The sequence below is a fragment of the Colletes gigas genome, unplaced genomic scaffold (genome assembly GCF_013123115.1).
Source record: "Colletes gigas isolate AHSC1104 unplaced genomic scaffold, ASM1312311v1 Colletes_gigas_Sc00012, whole genome shotgun sequence".
NCBI lineage: Eukaryota > Metazoa > Arthropoda > Insecta > Hymenoptera > Colletidae > Colletes > Colletes gigas.
Window position 1 is genome coordinate 543,323 of NW_025106641.1, and position 22,576 is coordinate 565,898.

Sequence of the window (22,576 nt, forward strand, 5' to 3'; positions counted from 1 at the left end):
TGCCAGATGGCGCCTTTCTCAACTTGATTCTATGAAGTGATTGTTAAACCTACTTTTTATTGATAACGCATATATATCTCCAAAACCAGGAAGTGGTAGATAACAAATAAACGAATCGAATAACATTTAACTGATTTTGGAATGGCTAAGTATAAAGTGAAGGTAAGGTAATTTCTATAATACAATTCAGAAAAGTGCATTTTTCTAGTTTGTCTAACGATTTGCTACATACACACCAACTTAAGTTTTGAATGATTCTTGTACACTTTATAAATTTGCGCACGTGATACGATTCTGTTACGTAGAAACCATACATCATTATGTTTTTATATAGAATATAATAGTGAAGTTATCGCATGTCGAACAGGTGTCTGGCGATTATTTTCTTCTCTAATCGAAAGAATCACCGATTTATAGAAATTCATGAAATTGTGATTTATAGGTCGGTATAATCGGTGGTTCTGGTTTGAATGATCCTCAAAATCAGATCCTCAATTGTAGTACAATAACTACCCGATTAGCGGCAAAAAATGATTTTGGAGTACCTTCTAGTAATCTGTATCATGGAAATATTAACGGTGTAGACGTGGTATTATTATCAAGGTAATATATCATTCGTATCAGTAATTAAATCGTTTGAACGAATGCATAACAATCTAACAAGAGTTTCTATATCTGACCTGTTAATTACTCGCGATAAGTCGATTATACTCGAATTTGTACAGTTTATAATTCTTCGTTTATATCTGATAACCTCTTTGCCTTGAAGATAAAATTTAAATAAAGATATTTTACATAATTAATAAACATAGACATGGACCAGGTCATACGATAAGCCCTACTGGAGTAAATTATCGTGCAAACATTGAAGCCTTGCGATTAGCTGGATGTACTCACATACTTGCAACTGCAGCATGTGGTTCCTTGCAAGAATTCATTTGCAAAGGCCAGTTAGTGATCCCGGATAGTTTTATAGATAGAACAATCAAAAGACACGTGACTTTTTACGATGGTACTTCACCCAAATATCCAGGTAAATTGTTTTCTTTATACACGCTATTAGTATATTACATATTATTTGATAATAAGTGTTATACAATGTTATATTACAGGTGTATGCCACATGCCAATGGAACCGGCTTTTAATCCAGAGACATCAAATATATTACTCGAAGTTGGCAAGGAACTGGGATACGAAGTAAAAAATGGTGGAACCATAGTGGCTATAGAAGGACCTCGTTTTTCCTCAAAAGCTGAAAGCAATGCTTTACGTCTATGGGGTGGAGATTTAGTTGGTATGACTACATGTCCGGAGGTATTAAATTTTTTTTTAAAATTAGGGATGGACAAAATGTATTTAATATTCAATACTATGAACGAATACAAGATAAAATCGAATGCCCATATTTGATTACTACAGGAAATCATTTAAATGTAAACTTTTAAATCAGGTATATTTAGCAAAAGAAGCAGGACTTCTGTACGCGATTATAGCAATGGCGACAGATTATGATTGTTGGCGCGATTGTGGAGATAATGTTCATGCAAGCGACGTAGTACAAGTGTTTAAAAATAATATCGTTAAAGTAACGAATCTGCTTACAAAAGCAACTAAAATTATAGGCGAACGGAATTGGGATAATGAAATCGATGCTTTGAAGGTAACATTTATCCAATACTTACATAAGGCATAGGTACAAAAATACCGACTTTAACATGGATTTTTTTCTCGCTTCAGGAATTGTGCAGAGATAGTAACGTTTCTTCTTAAAGTTTATTAACTTTTAATATTACTATATTTATACATTACTACAACAGTATCAACAAAATAACAATTTCATTTTAATACCAACAATTTCAATTCGTACACTTTATATTTAAAGGTTTTGGGAACATTATTGTTGATTTTAATAAATGAATATAATGACAATAACTTTGCATTTATTATTTAATACCATTTATCTATGCAGTTTATAGAAGCAAATAAACTAAATGATCATTTTCGTTTATTTATGGATTCAACATACATTTATCGTTTGGCTAGTATTGTCATCACTATAACTGAAATATTGTTTTTACAACTGGAACTTGTAAAATTATATAAGAGGGATATAATATTCTAATTAATTTTATGGTATATAAACTAATTAGAGGTGTACGATAATTTGAAAATATCGGGCCAGAAGTTTACCTTGGGATTAGGACGGGTTCCTGGAACTTTCAGGATTTACAAGAGAGTTAGGATCCTCGACAATGTTCATGATTTTACTTTAGTAACTAAAATCAAAATAAAATCTTGAGCATTTTTAAGAATGCTGACGCTATCGGGAATCCTGATTTTTTATGGGAACCCAACCCAATCCGTCCTTACCATCGGTTTCCCGACATTTTCCGATCCCTGCACACTTCTAAAAATAATACATTTTCAGAATTATCAGTATGATACATAGAACGTTTAAAACGTATAGAATATGTCAATCGCATAACATAGGAAAATTCTATTTTTATACAAATTTTAATCAACGATGATAAAATTTCGTTCCCTTTGTTAATAATGTTTAATAATAATACTTCGAGGTTCAAACTACCGGTTTCGCGATTTCGTAACTTTTATTTAGTACGTAATTGTACAATATGCACCATTGAAATAGTAATTTCGAATGAATTCGATAAAATAACTTTCTGCGGAACGATATCCAAATAATACTTATTTTACTAGTTGCCACGTAGCATGTGTAATACGAAGGCCTTTGAACGAAGACAGATAAAGCATCATTTTGATCAATATTATCATTTTCTATGTTTTCATAATAACAAGATGCGCGTTTCTTTTCGTAACAATATTCACAATGTTCTTAATTTTATAGATAATACATAAAATAATACAGTTATACATTGCAGAATTTTTATTCTGGCACGATACTCGTTTGTTTTTGCTTGTTCTAATACCGTGTAAAATAGGTTGTGCTATATTTAATTGTGAGAACATTAATAAATTAATGTAGGCACCAAAAGGAGTATGTGTATGGTTTCTAGAGGTATATGAGAACCCCATGGTCGGGCGGGTCGGGTTGGGTCAGGTTTCTAAAGCTTTTGGGATTCTCGATAGTTGGAATTTTCAATAATGTTCAAGATTTCAAGCATTTTATATAATATGATACATATAACAAGATATGGGTCCTAGGACTGCATAAATGATATTGGAAAATAATTTGACTGCTGGCAGTTTGCACAAAGCAGGAAAAGAAGACGATCGATCCCCTTTTGATACTAAATTAAAAAACCTTGAACATTGAGGAGGATCCCGACTCTATCGGAAACCCGTCCCGACCTGACTCAATATCCGGGTTCTTGCACACATCTAATGGTTTCTATAACTGTGAGAATAAATCTTTCATCATGTTTAGGTTTTATAAAGTTGCAAGTTTGAAGCGGTCAGAGTAGCTATAAGTATGGAAAACATAGTTCAAAAAGAAAAGGAAGTTCGTGGTATGTATTCAAATACGTTTGTTGGAATTTATACAAATAATTACACAATCTATTATGCACAGTTTACATTGAGCTAATATCATAGTTCATACATTCTCTCCAGGCATTTAAATCTACTATAAAAATATAATTTTCAAATAAATGTTTTACCTACTCCTGGAAGTGAACAGACGATAATTACAGATACACTGAAAATCAAGGTTGCAACAAAAATTCCAAGAATATAAACCATATTTCGTACACTTTGTACGCACCTGTTGCTAAGTACCTGGAGTTATAGAAGTATGTTATGTGAATGAAAAAATATTTAAAATATAGAACGAGAATGGTCTCATCTTTAATGATTAACCTGCTGGTTGACCATGTCTATGTTGATTTTATAATATACATAAGGAAAATAATCGCTTTGGCCGAAAGTTAATCCTGGCATATCATCCATGCTCTGTTCGAACAAATCAATATATAAAATATTAATTAATTGTTTATTCGAAGAGAAACATTTATAAAATATTTCCTTAAACGATATTTGTATTAATTTTATATGCAGGGTGTTATCGGATGGATCATTGCCAGTTCATTATTCGAATGAATAATGTACCAACAAAAACCTTGGTAATGGTAATAATAACGTATTGTAACTTACATCTTGATTTCCTTGCCCAGTTGTAGAAGCAGAGGAATCTAGATGAGCATAAAGCTGATTGAGAACGGTACGTAATCGTCTTGTACAATTTTTATGTGGATGCAATAGGATTGCTTGAAAATTGACAGGTAAGCCATACCTGTTAAGTTATTGATCCAATCAATATACATATACATTCGGAAATTTCGCGCTTGTGGATATTAAATGATATTACCTTAGAACAGATTCCACAAATACTCGCAAAGCTTTAACGTGAATCCATGCACAGAAACATTCACTGAAATTGACCTTCAGCCAACGCACAAGAGGTCCAAATTGTTTCTTTTTATCAGTTACCAGTTTTGTAATCTCATTTTTCCCTATAATACATCTTAGTTAATGTTTCTCCACAAATTGTGGTTAAACATATGCTTGCTAAGCTGGTAATATGTTGCATTAAAACCAGAGATATTTCTACTCGTCGTTTGTAAGTAAAAATTATTGAATGGATTATTATAATCATTACTCCTATTTATTATAAAATTATAGAATTTTTTCCTAAAGAGGGCCCACGATTAGGTCGAAAACGTTATAATTGAAATTACGTAAACGCTCATCGGCTACATACACGAATTTCTTTTAAATATAAAAATCAATTATTATTTAAATCAATAAAATTATATTCGACAAAAATAGATATAGAAATTCATTAATTTGTTTACCTGCTGCCATTTCTTCTTCGTTGTATGTAAAATCGCGAACTATGTACTTTTTCTCGCGAGCATGCACTTTAAATTCTTCGATAACTTTCTTGAACAGGGTAACAGTAAATAAACCATGGTAAGTATCCTCGAAAATAAGTTGTGTACTACGTGGCACAATCATCGGCGTTAATCTTTCGTAATTATTCTGCCACTCGTGGTAGCTGTCCCTAAAATGTTTCGTTCAAGTAAATTCATTAATAAATACTAACAATAATATTAAGAATACGTTATAGAAGAAACTAAATAGATATACCTTGGCACGATAACAAGTAACGTAGTTAAATATTCGCTATCCAAGATGAAGTGTTCCTTCTTCACCAAGTCTACCAAACTTCTTGTTAATAAACTTCCACTGTGGAATAACAATTATTTGTATTTACATTTCGTAGCGTAAAGGCATTGTATTGTATTGTATCGCGTATAAAACATTGAACATTTTAACTTACGTTTGTTTCTTTTCGAGATTTTGTAAACTGCCCTTCAAATTATTATATGTCGTAGATTTGGTTTTAAGGTCATCATCGATCTGGCTCACTTGTTTACAGATAATCTCGGCAATATTTCTTAGGGATTGTTTGATAGGATATTTTGCTAGATCCCACTGGAATCGAGTTATATATGATGGTAGATCACCTAGTAAATTTAAAATGTTAAAGTAATCGTCTCGTGGTGTAAAAGTTTTCAATTTCTATAGAAATATTCGAACAGAGCTCACGAAATTTTGGAAAGTATAGAATCATAAATAACATGCAATGTTTAAATTACATGTAATACTAGGTGCTTAAAATGTGCTTTTTAACGTAGCATTGAATATATATGTATCATTAATGATTTGAGAAAATTTAAAAGCTGAAAATGAGAAAGCTCTGTTGAATTATACAGTATATCGTACAAACACGTGAATAGACCGTATGTATTTACATACGTATACAAAATCGCGAGCATCGATTCTTTTTCTTTCAAGAAACAAAGTCTCCCGACTTGCGTTCACGATTTTGCATTTTTTAAACACATGTGTGTACATATACATATATTATGCATATGAGTATGTATCTAAATTAAACTAATCTTAGCTGGATCAAAATTAAAACAATTCTCAGACTAACTCTGCGATAAGGAGAGTATCGACAACAATGAGATAATAGAGAAAGACTGTTTCTACTAAACTCATTTCTCTTGATTCTAGTACGCTCCTTACTAGTTAATTAGCATTACAAAAATAAGCGAGACATTAACAAAATACAGCATGCAAAACATTAATGTATAGAAGCATTTTGTTATTATCAATGTATTCATTTATATCATGAGAATCGTTTCATTTAAATAAACATATTTCCCTCATAGATAACAATTTTTAGTTACAGTTTGGTTCCAAGTATCTTATTTAATTCAAATAACTATATGGAATGGAATTACTCGTAAATCACGTTTGAATGAATCGAACATTATATTGTTCTAGCTAGTTCCTTTAATTAAATTTTTAATAACAAAGTATACTTTTTCTTCTTTATTGTTAATTTGAAAAAAGCAAATTGTACTCTTCAAGGTATTCATTCAAACAAAATTTATGATAACTCTGTAATTAATATAAATTTTCAAATACTGCGTTATTAATTAATTAATTAATTTTTTTTGTTTATAAAGCTGTTGATTTGTTATAATTTTGAATAAACGCACGCACGCATGCACACTTGGTTTATCAGAGTATGAATGTGATGAATACTATAAAATATAGTGATCCACGGACACTACATAGTATGGATTTCTCCATACACTTAAAAAATTATTTTTATGTAACATTGACGATCCGTGTGTATTATTGACCTAACATTGATGTTTTCATATTATGAGAAATAGTAACATCGACACAGAGTATACAGCTAAGCAAAGATGTCTAAGCACTTCATGCTAACTGTTTATGAGGTACTTTATTAAAGTTGATCGGTGGGATGTATTTTGTGAAATGGTAACTTGTAGTGTTGAAGGGTATTGAGCACCATACTGTCTTCAAAATCTATCTGAACATGCGGAACAGTATTTTATAAGTCCATGTACCGATCGATAAGTGTTTTAAAAACTTTTTGTTAATTGTGTCTCTTCTGTAATCTGTGCTAGCATCCATAATACATATGTTGTACATGTATTATAGTTTGTGCAGTATTGTCCTTTTTATGAAAATTATAGAAAGTAACGGTTAAAAAGCAATGTGAAAGCTAGGTATGGGAAAAATGCTAAAAAATTTATTTAATTAAATAAAAATCATACAAAGATAGTGTTGCTTTTATCCAAGTGTAGCACACATCTTCTACGATCGTTCTTAAACCATACTTTAGATAATATCTGTGAATATAGCGAACATTTTACATTCACACCTGCCGTTTTCAATCGATCGTTTCAATTTTTTTAACGACGTTTCCTTCAACGATCGAAGCAACTTAAAGTAATGCTAAAACAATCATATTCTGCGAACCGATTATATTAAAATACTGTAACTGTGTCAAGGAATTCTGTCAATAATCTTCGATCAAGTTAACATTTCTTTAATCGTGTATCTTTTTAAATAAATGTATAAAAATAGAATCGTATAAATAAAACGAACTGAAGCAAAGTATGGTATAAGAAAAGATGAAATAAAAGGAGATGGAAAGAAGCTATTAAAATATGAAGAAAGGGTGACAATATATGATTAAGGTAATACGCTATGTGTTCATTCATTCGTCCACAGCATCTGGAACAATTGATTGAACGATAAAAAAAAAGGAAATTAATCGAATACGAATTTCTTAATGCATCTTGCAATTTGTAGAAAAATTTTGTGAAAATATATTTAGTCGTAACTAGGACGCGGGAGTAGAAAAAAGAAACTAGCTAAGAACTTAAAAACATACTAGAGCATTTCCCGAAAAACAAACTTCCCGAACGTACGCGTACATTTGTTGCAATTCAAAAATGTGTCAGAAACACGATCAGCCGTTTGGTTTTTATTTTTTTTTTTTTTTTTTTTGTTATCTTCCAATATTTTTAATTCCTGCGTGCACGAGAAATCAAATGTCGTGGAAAACCGTCGCCAAGGAAATTATTGCGATACAACGTAAAATATTCGATATATATATATATATATATATATATATATGTACTAGGATCTTTTATTATTGAATCGCAAGCTAAGTAAATCAAGCAAAGTATATATTTTTTTTTCTTTTCCATTTGGTACTGTCTCACTTCGTGTATGCTGTAAGCACCGGAGAGAGATTGTCATGACTTTTGTAAAGTGTCCTCCATTTTTTTTCTTCTTCATTCGACAAAACATATATACATATATGTATGTATTTATATACAAATACACGATGTATATACTCGGGTCATAGATATACAAAAACAAAATCGTGTCTCTTGAACAATGCAAATTCAATTACAAGGAAAGAAAGTGTAGAAAATTTACTTACAGTGAAAGAACAAAAAAATAATATACGTAATAAGCAATGCTTTCTGATTTGATACAGCACATTGACATTTAAAAACGACTTTAATTAATCTAATTACATCGGAGGCAAGATTCGGCAGAAAAATACTTCAGCGTTACAAACATTGCATATATGTAGTGCAGCTGTGCAAAATTGACATTGAAGGAAATGCGCACTAGGATCATAAAGACGCTTTCGTTATAACAGGCTGGTTCTAGAAACTGGGGATAAACTGCGACCCTTTTCCAGGCAACGATAAAAATAATCGACGATACTTTATCTCAATTATGATTATTTTAGACAATTGTAATACTCTAACAAAGAGGCCGCGATTCTGATATAAATTACAATTATTAAAAATGTATTTCCTGAAGAGGAATTCATTCTAATCTTATCTCTCGCATTATTGATTGAAACAAAAGGTTACGAGCACACGCTTTGTCTTTAGATTTTATTTTTAATTTATAAAAATACGTTCATAGCGGTTGTCCTCGATCACGATATTCCGTCCATTCTTATTACACAGTACAAATACACCAAGTATATAAATTGTCTACTTATTACTACCGGTTTGATCTACCACAATTAACAAGCAAGTTAGACATACGTAAATCTAATAAGATGAATACAATTGTTGACGACTAAATATTTTATAATTTCCATGCCAAGATTCATATTGAGTTTTTCTTACACATTTATGATTTTCTAGATTTCGATCGATATACTTTGTTTCCAAGGCTGTGTCTAGGAATTCTTGGCGTCTAAAGCAACAATAGAATACGCTTTGATATAAATATACAGCGATGTTTATACATTCGTTATAACATATATAACAGGTAGTTATACCGTAGAGATCGTTTCTAGCATTTATAAAAATGTTATTCTGTATAGTTTTTCTGTATCAATACTCTCTATCCCCGCTTGAACGCGAGCCACAGTTTGCTCCAGTTACGTAGAATCGCCTTACAGTGACCGTAGAATAACCGAAACTAGAGGTAACGTGAATTTCCATTATTTTTCCTTTACCGGACATCGTCTTCTCTAAGCATAAGCTGCATGCGAATATCACTGTTCAGAAAAAAACTTCGAATACTATGAAATGACAACCTCTCTCTTTCTCTCTCTCCTATATCTACCTCCGAAGGAGATAAGACAAGACAAGAATCGGTCGCTAAACGGGCGAAAGTCACGAGGTGCACAAGGAAAATTAGGTTTAAACAAGTCTCGCAGCTATGTTGGGGGATAAAGGTTCGACGGGTTTTGACCTGGCGGTGTGGTAGGACGGGTACCTGGATTGGGCAAATTGCCGCTATGGTCTTGGTCTTGGTCTTGGTCGCTGTTTCGATCCGCATCGTCTTCGTCGTCGTCGTCGTCGTCGTCGTCATTGCTGACCGATTTGCGATTGCTGGTAGAACGTTCCGCTTTCTCGTTACTCCGATGACGCGTCGACGACTGCCATCTGGTCTCTCCTTCGCTGCTACAGTTTGATGAAAGGGAATGGCTGGGACTCGTTGGGGTGGGACTGGGAATAGGCGTGGAAGAGGTTGAAGCGGCGCACCAATGCGCGTGGTAGCATGAATATACCGATAAGGGATCGTTCGATGATCGGGCATCGCAGAGGCCTTGAGGGCTGTGTGACGATTTCTTGTCGAAATCAGAAGAATGATTATGATGTTTATGACTATGATGATGCTTGTGATGGTGATGGTGACGCTGATGATGATGCTGACCTAAACAGGCGGCCGGTTCTGGTTCGCATTTCTCCGATTCCTTCCATTGCTTGTGGTGCTCCTTCGAAGTCTTGTGTGATGGAGTGACGGGGGTGTTTGGCGGGGTGTCCGGACCCCCTTCGGGGCTCGAGCTCTCCCCATCCATTGACGTTTGACCTATCCATTACAACCCAATCCCAATCTCCGCGCGATTTTTCTTACGTCTCGTTCAACTATTATTGCGTCCTACGCAAATGCCTAACGACAATGCTGTCGAAACTCAATTAAAATAACTCAAACGTAAAAAAAAAGGGAAAAAAAAATGTGAAAAATCTCGGAGTATTTAGCGCGCGAAAACACCGACGTCCTAACATTTGAAATTCAACAACGAATTGCAACGATACTAAATTGTTTATATTATTGTGGGACATTGATTTCTGTAACCCACTTCTAATAAGCATAACGTTCACGTTTAGTGTAGGGTAACTGTCCGAGTAATTGGACACCCGGCCAAGTTTTCTCTTAACACTTTGACGGCCGTTGTCACGCGTACGTGATTTTACGATCTCACTTTGGTCGACATTGTCGATATAACAAAATAGCAAGGAGCAGACCAGGCAATAGACAACAGTTTTCGAATGGAATATACGGCCGTCTAAGTGTTAATTTCTTTGTGCCATACCGCGTTTCACGCTTACAAACATGTATAAATACTGTGCTCATACTTATACTACTAAGGGGGCCTAGATAAGAAATAATTTTCGAAGAATATACACACCACTTATGTTGCTAGTTTTACGTAGAGTTTAGTCCGTTCGAATCTCGATTAAGTACAATTTGTAAAATTCTCTACTTACATTTAAGAAAAAGACAGTTTATGAAATTACACACAAAATAGTCTTGTTTGATAATTTAATATAATAGTCTGATTCTATAGTTTTTCGAGTTTTTTTTTATGCTAGACACGTAACACCTTCCTATGTAAACAAACATGACTATTAAAAGTTCGCGCGTAATTTTCGTTGTCTTTTCGTTCACGCCGCGTGGGTCGTATGCGTCCCACGTTGTCAAAAGTAACAATTTTACTTATGGCCTACAACTTATGATATTTATAAGATTGTAAAAATTATTATAATAAAGAAAATAGTGTAACGTTTAAGATGCACTGCGGAACAAAGTAAAAATTTTTGCTTTAACAAATTGTCGCCGTAATTGTACAGTTTGAGTCAGAGAAAGGGGACGGATTTGATTAAATTTTTAATCAAACTTTTTATTTCTAATATCGTTATTGCTTAGATAGCGTACCAAACAGAATGACCAAATCTTGAAATACGAAGTTTGAAATGTGAGAAAATCGAAAAAATTGATCATCGATACAGTGTGAATTCTACAATTCCGATTACTAGGACAGTTACCCTAATTGTATTTAATAAAAATAAAAACTGTATCGAAGAGTTACTCGTCCTTATCGAAGACGAATAAATTGGAAGAACACGTTATGTTTAAACAAATATATAAAAAAAAAATTATGCACCTCACAATTACATTATCTAATTATCGAGATACGTTATTTATATTTTTTCATTTTATTCTTATTATAAAAATTAAGTATCGCGAAGCAAACTTTTCGTTAAATACTCCAATGTGATAAAAATAATAATAAAAAATCGGAAAAGAAATAATACGTAATCGGAATGAACAAAAGAATTGAAAACTGTATGAGTAAATGATATGCAATGATTTAATCTTAAATTGCAAACGAATAATGCCAAGGGAGAAACAATAAATGGAAGAACTAAAGAGAAAAGGAAATAATCCTTGTAATAACTAATTGGAGCTTGGTGACCACAGTAACCCAAGCAACTTCTTGTGTCCTTATGTAAACTATTAACGAATGTGGTCTACAGGTCCAGATGTGTATGTAGTAGTATATTGGAATCTGTTTTTCATTTTAGTACACGATACTGCATGTTTGTGTCTTAAAATTTGTTGTAGCTTTATACAACATCTTTGTTAGTGCACATGTATGAGCATTTGTTAATAAAATCATAAGTAAGGTAGGGAAACAGGGTTAATGTGGTCCAAATAAAATAAAGCAAGCCAAGCAACACCACAAACATGAAAAATTATTCGTAGTAAGTAATAAATGATATGATTTCTAACCCAATAGTAATAATAAGCATTCTACAAATATATAAATTATATGGCAGAATATGATGTGTACCATAAGTATTTCACATTTTAAATAATATCTATAGTTTTTGAGAATTTACATATTTAAATGAAGGTGCATAATGTCAATTGTAAAAATGTTTATATAAATTAAGTTACGTATAAATATACATGTGTTTGTTATGCCTGCTATAATAACTTTCATGGACTCTAATATTTGAAGGTATTGGTCAATTACAGTCTATTAGACCGTATTAAACTTTTATTTCAAATGGTAATGAAGATTCAATGAAATATGACATGCACAGAAAGTATGTTAATAAAACAAACTTCAATAGTTTAAATATTCTATCAAACCAAACAAATTCCAAATACAATGATATTCTGTAATAATAATGTTATGAAATTATATATGTTTGAGATTTATGGTACACATCATATGTATGAATGTCAGTTACTATGTGCTATAGCAACAAGTATTTTTCCTGTATATTATCCTCAACACAAAAAGGAGAAAAAAAAATCATATGTCCGTTCGGACATATTTTCTAAAAACAGTACTACTTCATATTATAATTAGCATACACAGACAAAATTTTATTTTCATTTACTGATCTATTAATGTAGGGTACTGAGGAGAATCAGGATCAAAGACTCTAGTCGTGCTATTATTATCATCAATGATTAAATTAAAAATCTTAATAAATAAACTGATACATGTTTAAGATCATCGTTAAAGAAAAATTTTAAGTAGTGTGCATGTTTTGTGTTGTGTATAGTATTCATTGATGTCTTTTTTGCCAACCGATATAATTTTGTTAGAACATCATACACAAAAAATCGATCGATACCTGTCTACAAGGGTCCAAAAATCAATATTCTATTATAATCTTTATGTCAGAAATTTTGCTCGGTACATGTAACATATATATAAAAAAAAAAAGAAAAGTTAAATAATTTTGGACCCCTGAATATTTGGTAACCTACCCTCTTCTATGGGAGGATAAATGTAAATTAAAGAGCAAATTCTAAAGATACAAGCACAATATTGTTGTACTCACTATTGTTGGCCATAAGATTTTCATGAAGCTTGTCCTTTTTATCTTCTAACACTTCCCCCAAATATGTTGCAACCTTGCGGGTTATCTGCTCGACGTACATATCAAGTTTTCCAAGGTCATCCGACAGACCAACTAGTTGATCCAGGGTTCCAACTTTTAGATCTGGGATGGGGAATTTGTAGTTGACCGATAAAGAATGTTGCCTGAAGGTCAAGTTGTTCACAGTGTCCCATGTCTGCTGACATGTTTCATCTCCAGGTGCGGATATTAACCAATAGTCTGGCATTTTGAATATCTCGTAGTGCATATACTACTTAATCCAGGCTGAAACATTGTTTTACATTGTACAAATTGACACTGAAGTTGACACTGAATTATACAAAACAAACTTGAGATTCACCATTGTTTTAATCTTAGCATTTTGTCAAGATGTAATTAATACTACAATTACGTGTAATTTATTTTAGCTTGTTAAATAACAATTATCACAATTCAAAATTGATTTATAAAAATAGAAGGCAGTTTTGTCAACAACCACCTGTTTCACCTTTGAACGATCTATGCTACCATCCGATATATGTACAGCAAGTCATAAAATGTATTGGCACTTGTATGTGCAAAATTTGAACTAAATCAGTGACCCTATGGTTTTGTACTCTCTTTGTAAATTAGTTTCTTTTGCTTTTCTCAGCATAGTAGAATGTTAGACAAAAATTTTTCTTTAGACTTAAATTCTTCGTTCAGGTGTTAACTAATCATTACAACACCTTATACCGAGTCTGAATAACAGCAAAGAGAAGAAAAGAATATCAAAACAAGTTGATTCTATTGTTTTTCATAGACTATGTTAGGTGTGCCAATAGTTTTGTGACGTCGAACGATGCACGGGATCGTTTCGTTTAATTTTTTTATAACTGTAAATGGTGTTATTATTGTTTTTTTCATAATACTGAAAGTTCATGGTCGAAATATTATATTTTTTAAATAAAAAGTGTTGAAAAACTCTTTTATTATTTCTTTAATCCTTTATATTCCTACTGCTTCTTGCGTGTGCCAACAATTTTGCGACTCACTGTGTAACTGTCATATAAATGATCTTAGGGGCATCGTTCATTGATTTCTTGGTCAGCCACGCACGAAGTAATCAATAGTCCGAAATTTTTTGGTTTCAAGTGTCTTTGAAGGATCCATAAACTCGAAAAAAGTCACATAAAAGAAGGGGGTGTGGCACAACTTATTTCCTCGACTACAGTATTATGTAATTAGGCGCGCTTTCCACGTGACATGTACTAAGCGCAAGAATGGCACGCTGTACTTGCATAGTGATCAATATAGGGAAGTGACAAGTATGCACGAAATTGTATATGAAAAGAGATGTCCTTGAATTGACGTTGACTATGCGAGAAAATTATCACGGAGTCAGGCTTATTGCCGAAACGACTTAATGGCGCCCACTAATAAACCATTGGAAAAATCGATAATACAATAGTTCCTTAAAATGCGTCACATATTAAGTTCGGAATTATATGGAAACCCAATAGTTAACCAATGCCACGAGTTGTCGTCGCAAACGTTTAAAAACATAAGTATTAAGAAACTTTGACAGGAACTTTCAACATCTTTTAATTATAAAATACGATTTATTGGTCCTTTTCCACTTGACAACAAATTTTGTACGTGTCTGTACGTTTTGTATAATAAACGAATGATTTCCACTTACCAGGTGTTTTGTATCGCGCCTCTTTTATAAAACACGACAAATGCTTGAATTTCTCGGGAAATTTAAAACATTCGCTGTTTCTAATCACTCGTCATCGAAACCATCAGAAACCATTGTGACCTCACGTGATGACAATTGTGTGCTGCTGCCTTACGACCCGCCCGGCAACTAAAACATAAACTGAAAGCCAGCATCATCAGCTAACACGGGACCGTCTGCAACGATCGGTACTATTGCCAATACTTGAAAACTTTCGTTCTCAATTTTCGACAGACACGTTAAACGAGTTACAAATTTCTGTTTTTACTAATAATTCGTTCTTTTTATACTGAAAACTTTTATCGTAACAACGACGCATATATTTATTCGATGTTTAACAAAATTATGCTCGTGCAGAAACGTTTCTAGTACAAACGGAAAGTTGGTAACATTGATACTCGTTTACTTGGATATTATAACTCATTGGTTCCCAATCTTTCAATCTTATTGACCTTTAACAAAATTAGATTTCATTCACCGATCCTTTTCTACATTGATGCAAAATATAAATGTGTACAATTGGCAACAAGTAATACAATATGGATTGATAATTTTATATAAAGTGAAAATAATTGTTTTGTTCAGTAATCTTTAAACGAATAGTCTAGTAATTTATCAACGCCCACATAAATCGATTCTCATCGAGGGTCGTTGACGACTAGTTGAGAACCTGTGCTATAATTCATAACAGCATTTGACATAAATCTTGTTAGAGTCCTACAAGGCATAATTGTTTCTCAATTTTGGTTTAAAGTTTAGATATCGATACATATACGTTATGGGTTGTGATGGCGGGACTATTCCTCGTAGAGATGAGCTTGTTAGAGTTAAAAAGAAACCAGAACAGGTAATTTTATAGCCATATTTTTGAGTATGACTTTGCATACAAACAGTAACATTTTTTTATAATACTACACTATCTAAGTTTTATACATGTACTTTGTTTATGAGAAAAACAAATTCAATTGTCACATACTTTATTAAGTTATACACTAATAAAATGTAATTAAATTTACAGCCAATTTATATTTTAATGTAATTATTTGTATAGAAAGATAAGGAGGCAGAGCTAGCATTTAAATGGAGACATTGCACAATAAAACAATTACCACTACAGCCACCAGTAGTTGGTTGCGCTTTGGGTCGTCTGTATAGCAAAGAATCTGTACTGGAAGGTCTTCTTGATCGAAGTACGCTCCCGGAATCAGCACAACATATCAAGAGCTTGAAAGATGTAAAAAATCTAAATTTAACAACAAACCCAGCATTTGACGGTAATAAAGCAGAAAAAGGAGACTGTTATGCAGATGGAGGCAAAAGCCCATACATTTGCCCGATTATTGGATTAGAGATGAATGGCAAATATAAATTTTGCTTTTTGTGGTCATGTGGTTGTGTGATGAGCGAACGTGCGCTTAAAGTAATAAAAAGTACAGTAAGTACATGTATAGAAATATAAAAGTATGAATAGATTAGAATAAAAATGTATACACGAGCGAAAGAGTTTAATGATCTCTATTTTTGCAATGTTTTCTAGATGTGTCATCAATGTCAACAATCCTTTACAGAGACAGATATTATTATTATAAATGCAGAGGGTGATGATCTTAAGAAAATGGAAGAAAATATGCCAATTCGCAAGGTTGCTCAGAAAAAATCAAAGAAACATAAACATAGCGAAGATATACAAACACAAGATGTTAAAGAAGATGTTAAACAAGATGAGGCACCAAAGAAGAAAATTAAAAAGGAGGAAAAAACTGCTACTTTCAAAAGTAATAGTAATAGAAGCGAAGCCGAAGATCCAGCATACAAGAAAGTTAAAGAGAACTACAGCGTTGCTAAAGATCCCAAAGCATCCGAAGTCTTTAAAAGTATTTTTACTACCCATAAATCTGCGGCGGAACAGGATAGGGCACACTGGATTACATACAATCCATTTTACAACTGAAATGTTATTAATTTCGATGTAAAAAATTTAAAAAACATACAATTAATGTTTTACACTTTAACGGCATTATGTACAGAAATAATTAAAACATACTGCAAATAATAAAATTTGTTCATCTCTCTAAATAAATAATTTTATACATAAAATGGTATAGTCTTATTGTTTTTATCATTTCTTTGATTGTTATAAATCAGGTAATCTATCTTACTCAATAGAAATTACTTCTAAATTAAAAGTATTGTATTCCTGCTTATTCAAATAAATTTTTGTAACAAAAAAAACTGAATAATATGATTACACTTATGCATAATTAAAACAATAATTATTATATATCACAAGTTAATAACAGTGGAAAAAACTTATATATTCCTCCATTAATATTAATATAATATAGTAATCCTCTCGTATATGCTTGTGCATTACAAGCAAATATATATTTTGTAAATTGAAAAATTAACGTGTTTGGTAAAATACATGTACAAACATATAAACTGCTATTAATGATAAATTCAAAACTATATCATTACAATCTGTTGGAAGTGCAAATTTATATTTATTTTCCTCATACTTCATTCACATTCTTTCGTATTTATTTCATAATGAACCTATATTTTGATTCAATTTTATTTACGCGATCAAATGAAGAAATAATATAGCGATTTTGCATTTTTGCTTATGTATATCAACAGAAATATGCACATGTATAGAATGAATTAGTGACACACAAAATTTATCAAAATAATTTATATAAATTTTAAACGTATGTTGAGTACTGTAAGTTTAAAGGCACGTAATATAGTTTGTTATTTTGTAAGCGTTTACCACAGATAATTAAATATTATCTTGCATTGGTTAAAGGTTTGTCAGATGTAAAGTCACATTTGAGGCACTTTGCGCACAGAAATTGTTTGAATAACTCTGCGTAATCTACCGACTGTTCTTTTTCTTCGAGAATGCCTTTTTGATATTAAGCAATTCCATTGATTTAATAAATAGAGGACAATAACTCCTACAATAATGATTCCCGCCACGTAACTCCACTTACTTGTAAATATTTCACTATTATTTTCGTCGGTTTGATCTAACTCATCAATATTATTCTGCTCTGCGTGATGTAGCGTAGGAATGTTTGCACCGCCGACTCGCCTTCTAAGCCACAGAGGACTGGCATCCTGTAAAGCTGGATTTACCGCGACTATTGTATCTCTTACGGATAGCAACTTTTGAGGTTTGTAAAGATTTCTGAAACACGATTAAATTTATGGTTATTAACTAATAAATTAAATAAAAAATTTATTGAAATTTACAGCTACTTACATTGGGACAGATTCATTCAAAGGTCTTGGAATAGCAAGAGTAATAGTAGGGCAAGATGGAAGTGGTCGAATGTGGCCAGTATTGGTATTTTCAGGTAATAATACTTTACTATGACGCCTTAAATGACTACCTTCCATACGTTGTGGTAATTCACTATTATCTAAAATATGAAGCTTCTCGAGAACTTTTGCTTTAGTCTGACTCTCGTCCGTAAATACGGTTGCAACATGACCTGTTGTCGTGTACTCCAGTATAGCATCGAGCATCCAAAAACAAGCTAAAATTAGTATAATGTTAATAAATTGTATATTCAGTAAATTGGTATTAATTTTAAAGCGTACGTTTTTGTAAATGGCTATCGTCGATGCAGTTCGAATCCCCATATACTACAATTCTGCCTGGTGCAATATTTATTTGATCTTTAAGATTATGTTTTTCCAAGTTTTCTTTATCCGTTACTGCATTGTTGTCGAGATTATCGTTATACATTTTTTTAATACTCTTATAGCCACTTGTTTGAAAAAGTCCCAGAATTGGCATAGACATTGTAGATCTCGATTCAGATTCGAGTAAAAGCTCTTGTCCTTGATCATATAATTCCACATAAAGAATAATTCCATCTTTCGGGAACCTTCATTAATAGAAAAATATATATTTCTCACATAAGAAACTATCTGTTAGTTCTGAAAACTCATAGTGTAGTGTGTTTTTTTTTTTTTTATAAATAATTAAAACGATTTTGTTTTTAATAACGTCATCATACCGCGTGATCGTGGTACCAGAAGCAAAAGTTACAGGTGGATGCTGACCAAGAGTAAATTGGCCATTTCGTACTTGATCTCCAAACGCTATCCCCCAGTTAGGATACAGAAGATCGTTTAAGGCTGGTATGTTTGCTCCCCCTGTGTCTGGAATCCACCACTGTCGAGTATTTTCATCATAAAACTTTACTTTCCTCATAACAGTAACATTATACCAATCTGCAAATACAATTACAGAGAGACCTTCCTCTTCTACGTCTCGTTTTAATTTAGCGACCTGAGATAAAGTTACCGTTATTATTCCGTGACCAGTGTAATAAAAGTTATATTACCTCTTCGGGAAAATATTCCTCTTCCGTGTCCACAATAAGCAGAGTACCATAGTTTCTGGCATTGAAACAGGTGAACGGCGAACCGAGTACTTCTAAATAATAACCAGCATTACGTAAATGCTGATACATATCTTTGAAGTTAGTGTGGATATGGTCTCCGTTCCAATCGAGGGGATCATTTTTTGCACGTAAATCATCTCTAGGGAAATATCCCGGAGGATAGCGTAAATTATGATACTGATCCCATAGAATGCGTTTGCTATTAAACAAACATCATTAGTTATAATTGTATCGTTAATTTTCGTAGTGACATTAAGAAAATCTTTTATTTTTTATACTTACTGACGGGGCGGCGTGGGAATAACCTTTGCCTTTAACGGTAGTTCGATTTTAGATTGTCTTGGTTTTTCTTCTCCATCGCTTGGTGGTGATTCAATTGTAACAGCTATATATCCTATGTACAAAGTTACACTTTACGAACAGAGGTTTTTACAGCAGAAATTTGTACGATATGCGATATGTAATATATAATATATTTGTAACCTTGTGCTATGCCTTGCCAGTCACGAGCAGAGGACGGAACTGTTATTGCAACTGCCAACCATCCAGACCATGGCCAGAGAACATCGCTATGAGTTACCGATACATCGATTCGTTCACCATTTCCATTACCGGTATAAGGATGCCATAAAAGATTCGCTACATGTCCAGATACTCCCAAACCATTTATTATAGTTATATTTACAATTGTAGGCATACCAGTATGATACACAGCTTGTGTACAGTATGGCCACATATACTGGCATTCAGTTAGGTCTATATAGCTGATAGTATACCACATATTATGCATCGTTGTAAACAGTATAAAATTAATACACAGTCGAATATTTTATGATATAATGCGAACAAGTAATTACCTCGGACTCAGTGTAGCAATCGGTGTATATGAACGAAGAAAATGAAATGCTCGTAACAAGTCTAATTTTCCCGCCCCTTGTTCAAACATTCCAACTCCGGGTAAGCGACGCGCCGAACCAAGTAACGCTTGTTTCATGCTTGCTGGAGTTACCTTATATTATACACAACTTCTAAATTAAATTTACATTTGATAATATGATTTAAATGTAATTATAAATATTTCAGTCATAATTACTCGTTGTTTAACTGTTTGAGATCCATCTGTTTGTATAAAGCCGCTGGCTAAAAGTGCTACAGCTCCAGCAACAACAGGACTAGCAACAGAAGTTCCAGACAATGTTCTGCAACCTGTTTGCAATGCTGATCCTCGTACACCTGATCCATAGGTAACCAAATCGGGTTTCACTCTCCCATATCCAGATGGCAACTCCCATGTTGTCATACCTCTCGATGAAAATTTTGCTATTTGATCCTCCCAATTAATTCCACCTACTCCAATGACATCCATTTGATCCGCAGGGTTATTTAAAGTACTATATTAAATAAAATTAAGTTCATTTATGAAGCACAATTTTTAATTTTGAAATGAATCAGAATAAATTTTTAATTCCGTACCCATACAAAGGTCCGTCGTTACCAATTGCGGAGATCATAATCACACCGTTCGCCGTTAGTTCCCATACTTTATCAACGAATGGATGATCCATAAAATCCGGCCCTCCAATACTAAGATTTAGTACTGTAACTTTTGTAAGAATAGCATAATTGAATGCATCTAAGAACCATGAAGTGTACGATACCTACAAAAAGACTTTTAAAAGTTTTGGGTTCAAGTAGAAAATACGATAATAAAGATACCTGAGTATTAGTGAAAACACGAAAAATATGAAGTTCAGCATCTGGTGCAAAACCAAGACAATCTATACAAGATGATGCAATAACTCCAGCTACAAACGTTCCATGACCCAATCCGTCTTCTAATGTCTTTTCGTTTGTCCAATTCGAACGTTCTTTAATTTTTTTAAAATGTGGGTGACTAGCTGCTAGCCCGGTATCAAATATTGCTACCTAACAATAATCATTATGCATACAACAAATACATCTTGACTTTTTCTTGACAAAACTGTCTAAAACCTATATTATTTACCTTAACACCATTTCCAGTAACACCCATTCCCCACAAAGCATCTGCTTGAAGTATGCTTGTTATTTGCCTTGGTATGGCTCTTAATAATCTACGGGATGTATGACGATTGGTCGACTGCCAAAATTGGTTGTTCTAAAATTTGTATTATCTTTCAGCATGATTCATGACTCTTACAATGAATATCTACTTTATTTTCAAGAACGTAGGAACTCACATAGTTGTTAATTTTTCTTTTAAAATTTTTATATTCTGGAAAATCAGCATCTTCCGATGCATTGACAAATTTCAGACTCCTCTGTACAAGTCTTTGAGGGGTTACTCTCCTGATAAGAGGATGGTCGGTTAAAGCATCCAGGCCATTATGTTTATCCGTTTCTTCCAACAGAACAACGTCAAAGTCGCTAGGAAAATTGCTGGCCAGATTATCACGAAATAAAATCTTCCAGTTACGAATGCCAGATGAATTCAATGCAGCCCTTATATAATTTTCACGTGTGCACGGTTTATAATAACCCTTGAATGCAACAATATATTCGTTCTCAATGATTCTGCTGGCAAAGTGAACTTTTACTTGTTCCGGACCATTGCCATGACACGATAATTTGGTAGTTTTGGAAGATTCAAAGTTTATAAACTTGTTGCTATCGACTGAACAATTTACTTGATTGCGTGACAATTTAATCCCAATACCAAGCACTAACAATAAAGAGACATATAGCCAGCATGTATGTGGCTTCATGCTATTAATATCAGCTGAAAAACATAAACAAGAAGTTGTATTACCAAAGAATCATTTATTAACTTTTACATTCTTTCAATGTTGTTATTGATTATTAATGATAAAAACTAGTTTATAGTTAATTTCGATTATGTAAATGTAATTGTATTGCATTTTGTAGTTGTAGTTTGTTAAACTTACATGTAGTAGAAATACATAATTTATTAAACAGTGTTTTTCTCGATCATGCTTCTTTTGATGGTCTGGATAATATAGAAACTAATGTAATATATGTTTATTTGGTTAATTTTTAAGATATTCAAAAACGGCCTATAGGCGTCTTTTTATTGTCAAAATTTTGTTTTGATGTCATAACCTCAACGTTTCCAAAA

General features: G+C 32.8%; 4 protein-coding genes across 8 annotated transcripts; 2 read left to right on the top strand and 2 right to left on the bottom strand.

Moving 5' to 3' along the window:
• Positions 1-22: 22 nt before the first annotated feature.
• LOC122399018 (S-methyl-5'-thioadenosine phosphorylase) lies at positions 23-3,219 on the top strand. The gene is made up of 6 exons (XM_043399324.1): positions 23-162; positions 443-603; positions 813-1,033; positions 1,113-1,315; positions 1,452-1,661; positions 1,739-3,219. The coding sequence occupies exons 1-6, from the start codon at positions 142-144 to the stop codon at positions 1,769-1,771; spliced, it is 849 nt and encodes a 282-aa protein (XP_043255259.1). The 5' UTR covers positions 23-141; the 3' UTR covers positions 1,772-3,219.
• LOC122399014 (V-type proton ATPase subunit C) lies at positions 2,018-15,166 on the bottom strand. Of its 2 annotated transcripts, XM_043399314.1 has the most exons (9): positions 14,355-14,547; positions 13,282-13,605; positions 9,629-10,225; positions 5,322-5,508; positions 5,129-5,227; positions 4,834-5,042; positions 4,347-4,491; positions 4,133-4,271; positions 2,018-3,931 (listed from the first exon to the last, which is right to left on the bottom strand). In XM_043399314.1, exons 2-9 carry the CDS (start codon positions 13,586-13,588, stop codon positions 3,827-3,829), a joined length of 1,788 nt encoding a protein of 595 aa, XP_043255249.1. In that variant the 5' UTR covers positions 13,589-13,605; positions 14,355-14,547; the 3' UTR covers positions 2,018-3,826. The 2 variants fall into 2 exon arrangements, with proteins under 2 accessions (XP_043255249.1, XP_043255250.1); XM_043399315.1 differs by lacking the exons at positions 9,629-10,225; positions 14,355-14,547 and adding an exon at positions 15,002-15,166 and having other exon boundaries at positions 2,027-3,931.
• Positions 15,139-17,107, top strand: LOC122399017 (replication termination factor 2). 2 transcript variants are annotated; one of them, XM_043399323.1, is made up of 4 exons: positions 15,139-15,228; positions 15,795-15,887; positions 16,092-16,475; positions 16,578-17,107. In XM_043399323.1, the coding sequence occupies exons 2-4, from the start codon at positions 15,819-15,821 to the stop codon at positions 16,989-16,991; spliced, it is 867 nt and encodes a 288-aa protein (XP_043255258.1). In that variant the 5' UTR covers positions 15,139-15,228; positions 15,795-15,818; the 3' UTR covers positions 16,992-17,107. The 2 variants fall into 2 exon arrangements, with proteins under 2 accessions (XP_043255258.1, XP_043255257.1); XM_043399322.1 differs by lacking the exon at positions 15,139-15,228 and having other exon boundaries at positions 15,489-15,887.
• Positions 17,108-17,396: 289 nt separating this feature from the next.
• On the bottom strand, positions 17,397-22,523 carry LOC122399011 (membrane-bound transcription factor site-1 protease). 3 transcript variants are annotated; one of them, XM_043399309.1, is made up of 14 exons: positions 22,386-22,523; positions 21,681-22,219; positions 21,467-21,598; positions 21,178-21,387; positions 20,935-21,119; positions 20,555-20,852; positions 20,319-20,470; positions 19,945-20,225; positions 19,744-19,855; positions 19,402-19,600; positions 19,072-19,346; positions 18,650-18,939; positions 18,309-18,585; positions 17,397-18,233 (listed from the first exon to the last, which is right to left on the bottom strand). In XM_043399309.1, the coding sequence occupies exons 2-14, from the start codon at positions 22,203-22,205 to the stop codon at positions 17,867-17,869; spliced, it is 3,303 nt and encodes a 1,100-aa protein (XP_043255244.1). In that variant the 5' UTR covers positions 22,206-22,219; positions 22,386-22,523; the 3' UTR covers positions 17,397-17,866. The 3 variants fall into 3 exon arrangements, with proteins under 3 accessions (XP_043255244.1, XP_043255245.1, XP_043255243.1); XM_043399310.1 differs by having other exon boundaries at positions 19,072-19,229; positions 19,402-19,660; XM_043399308.1 differs by having other exon boundaries at positions 19,402-19,660.
• Positions 22,524-22,576: the final 53 nt, after the last annotated feature.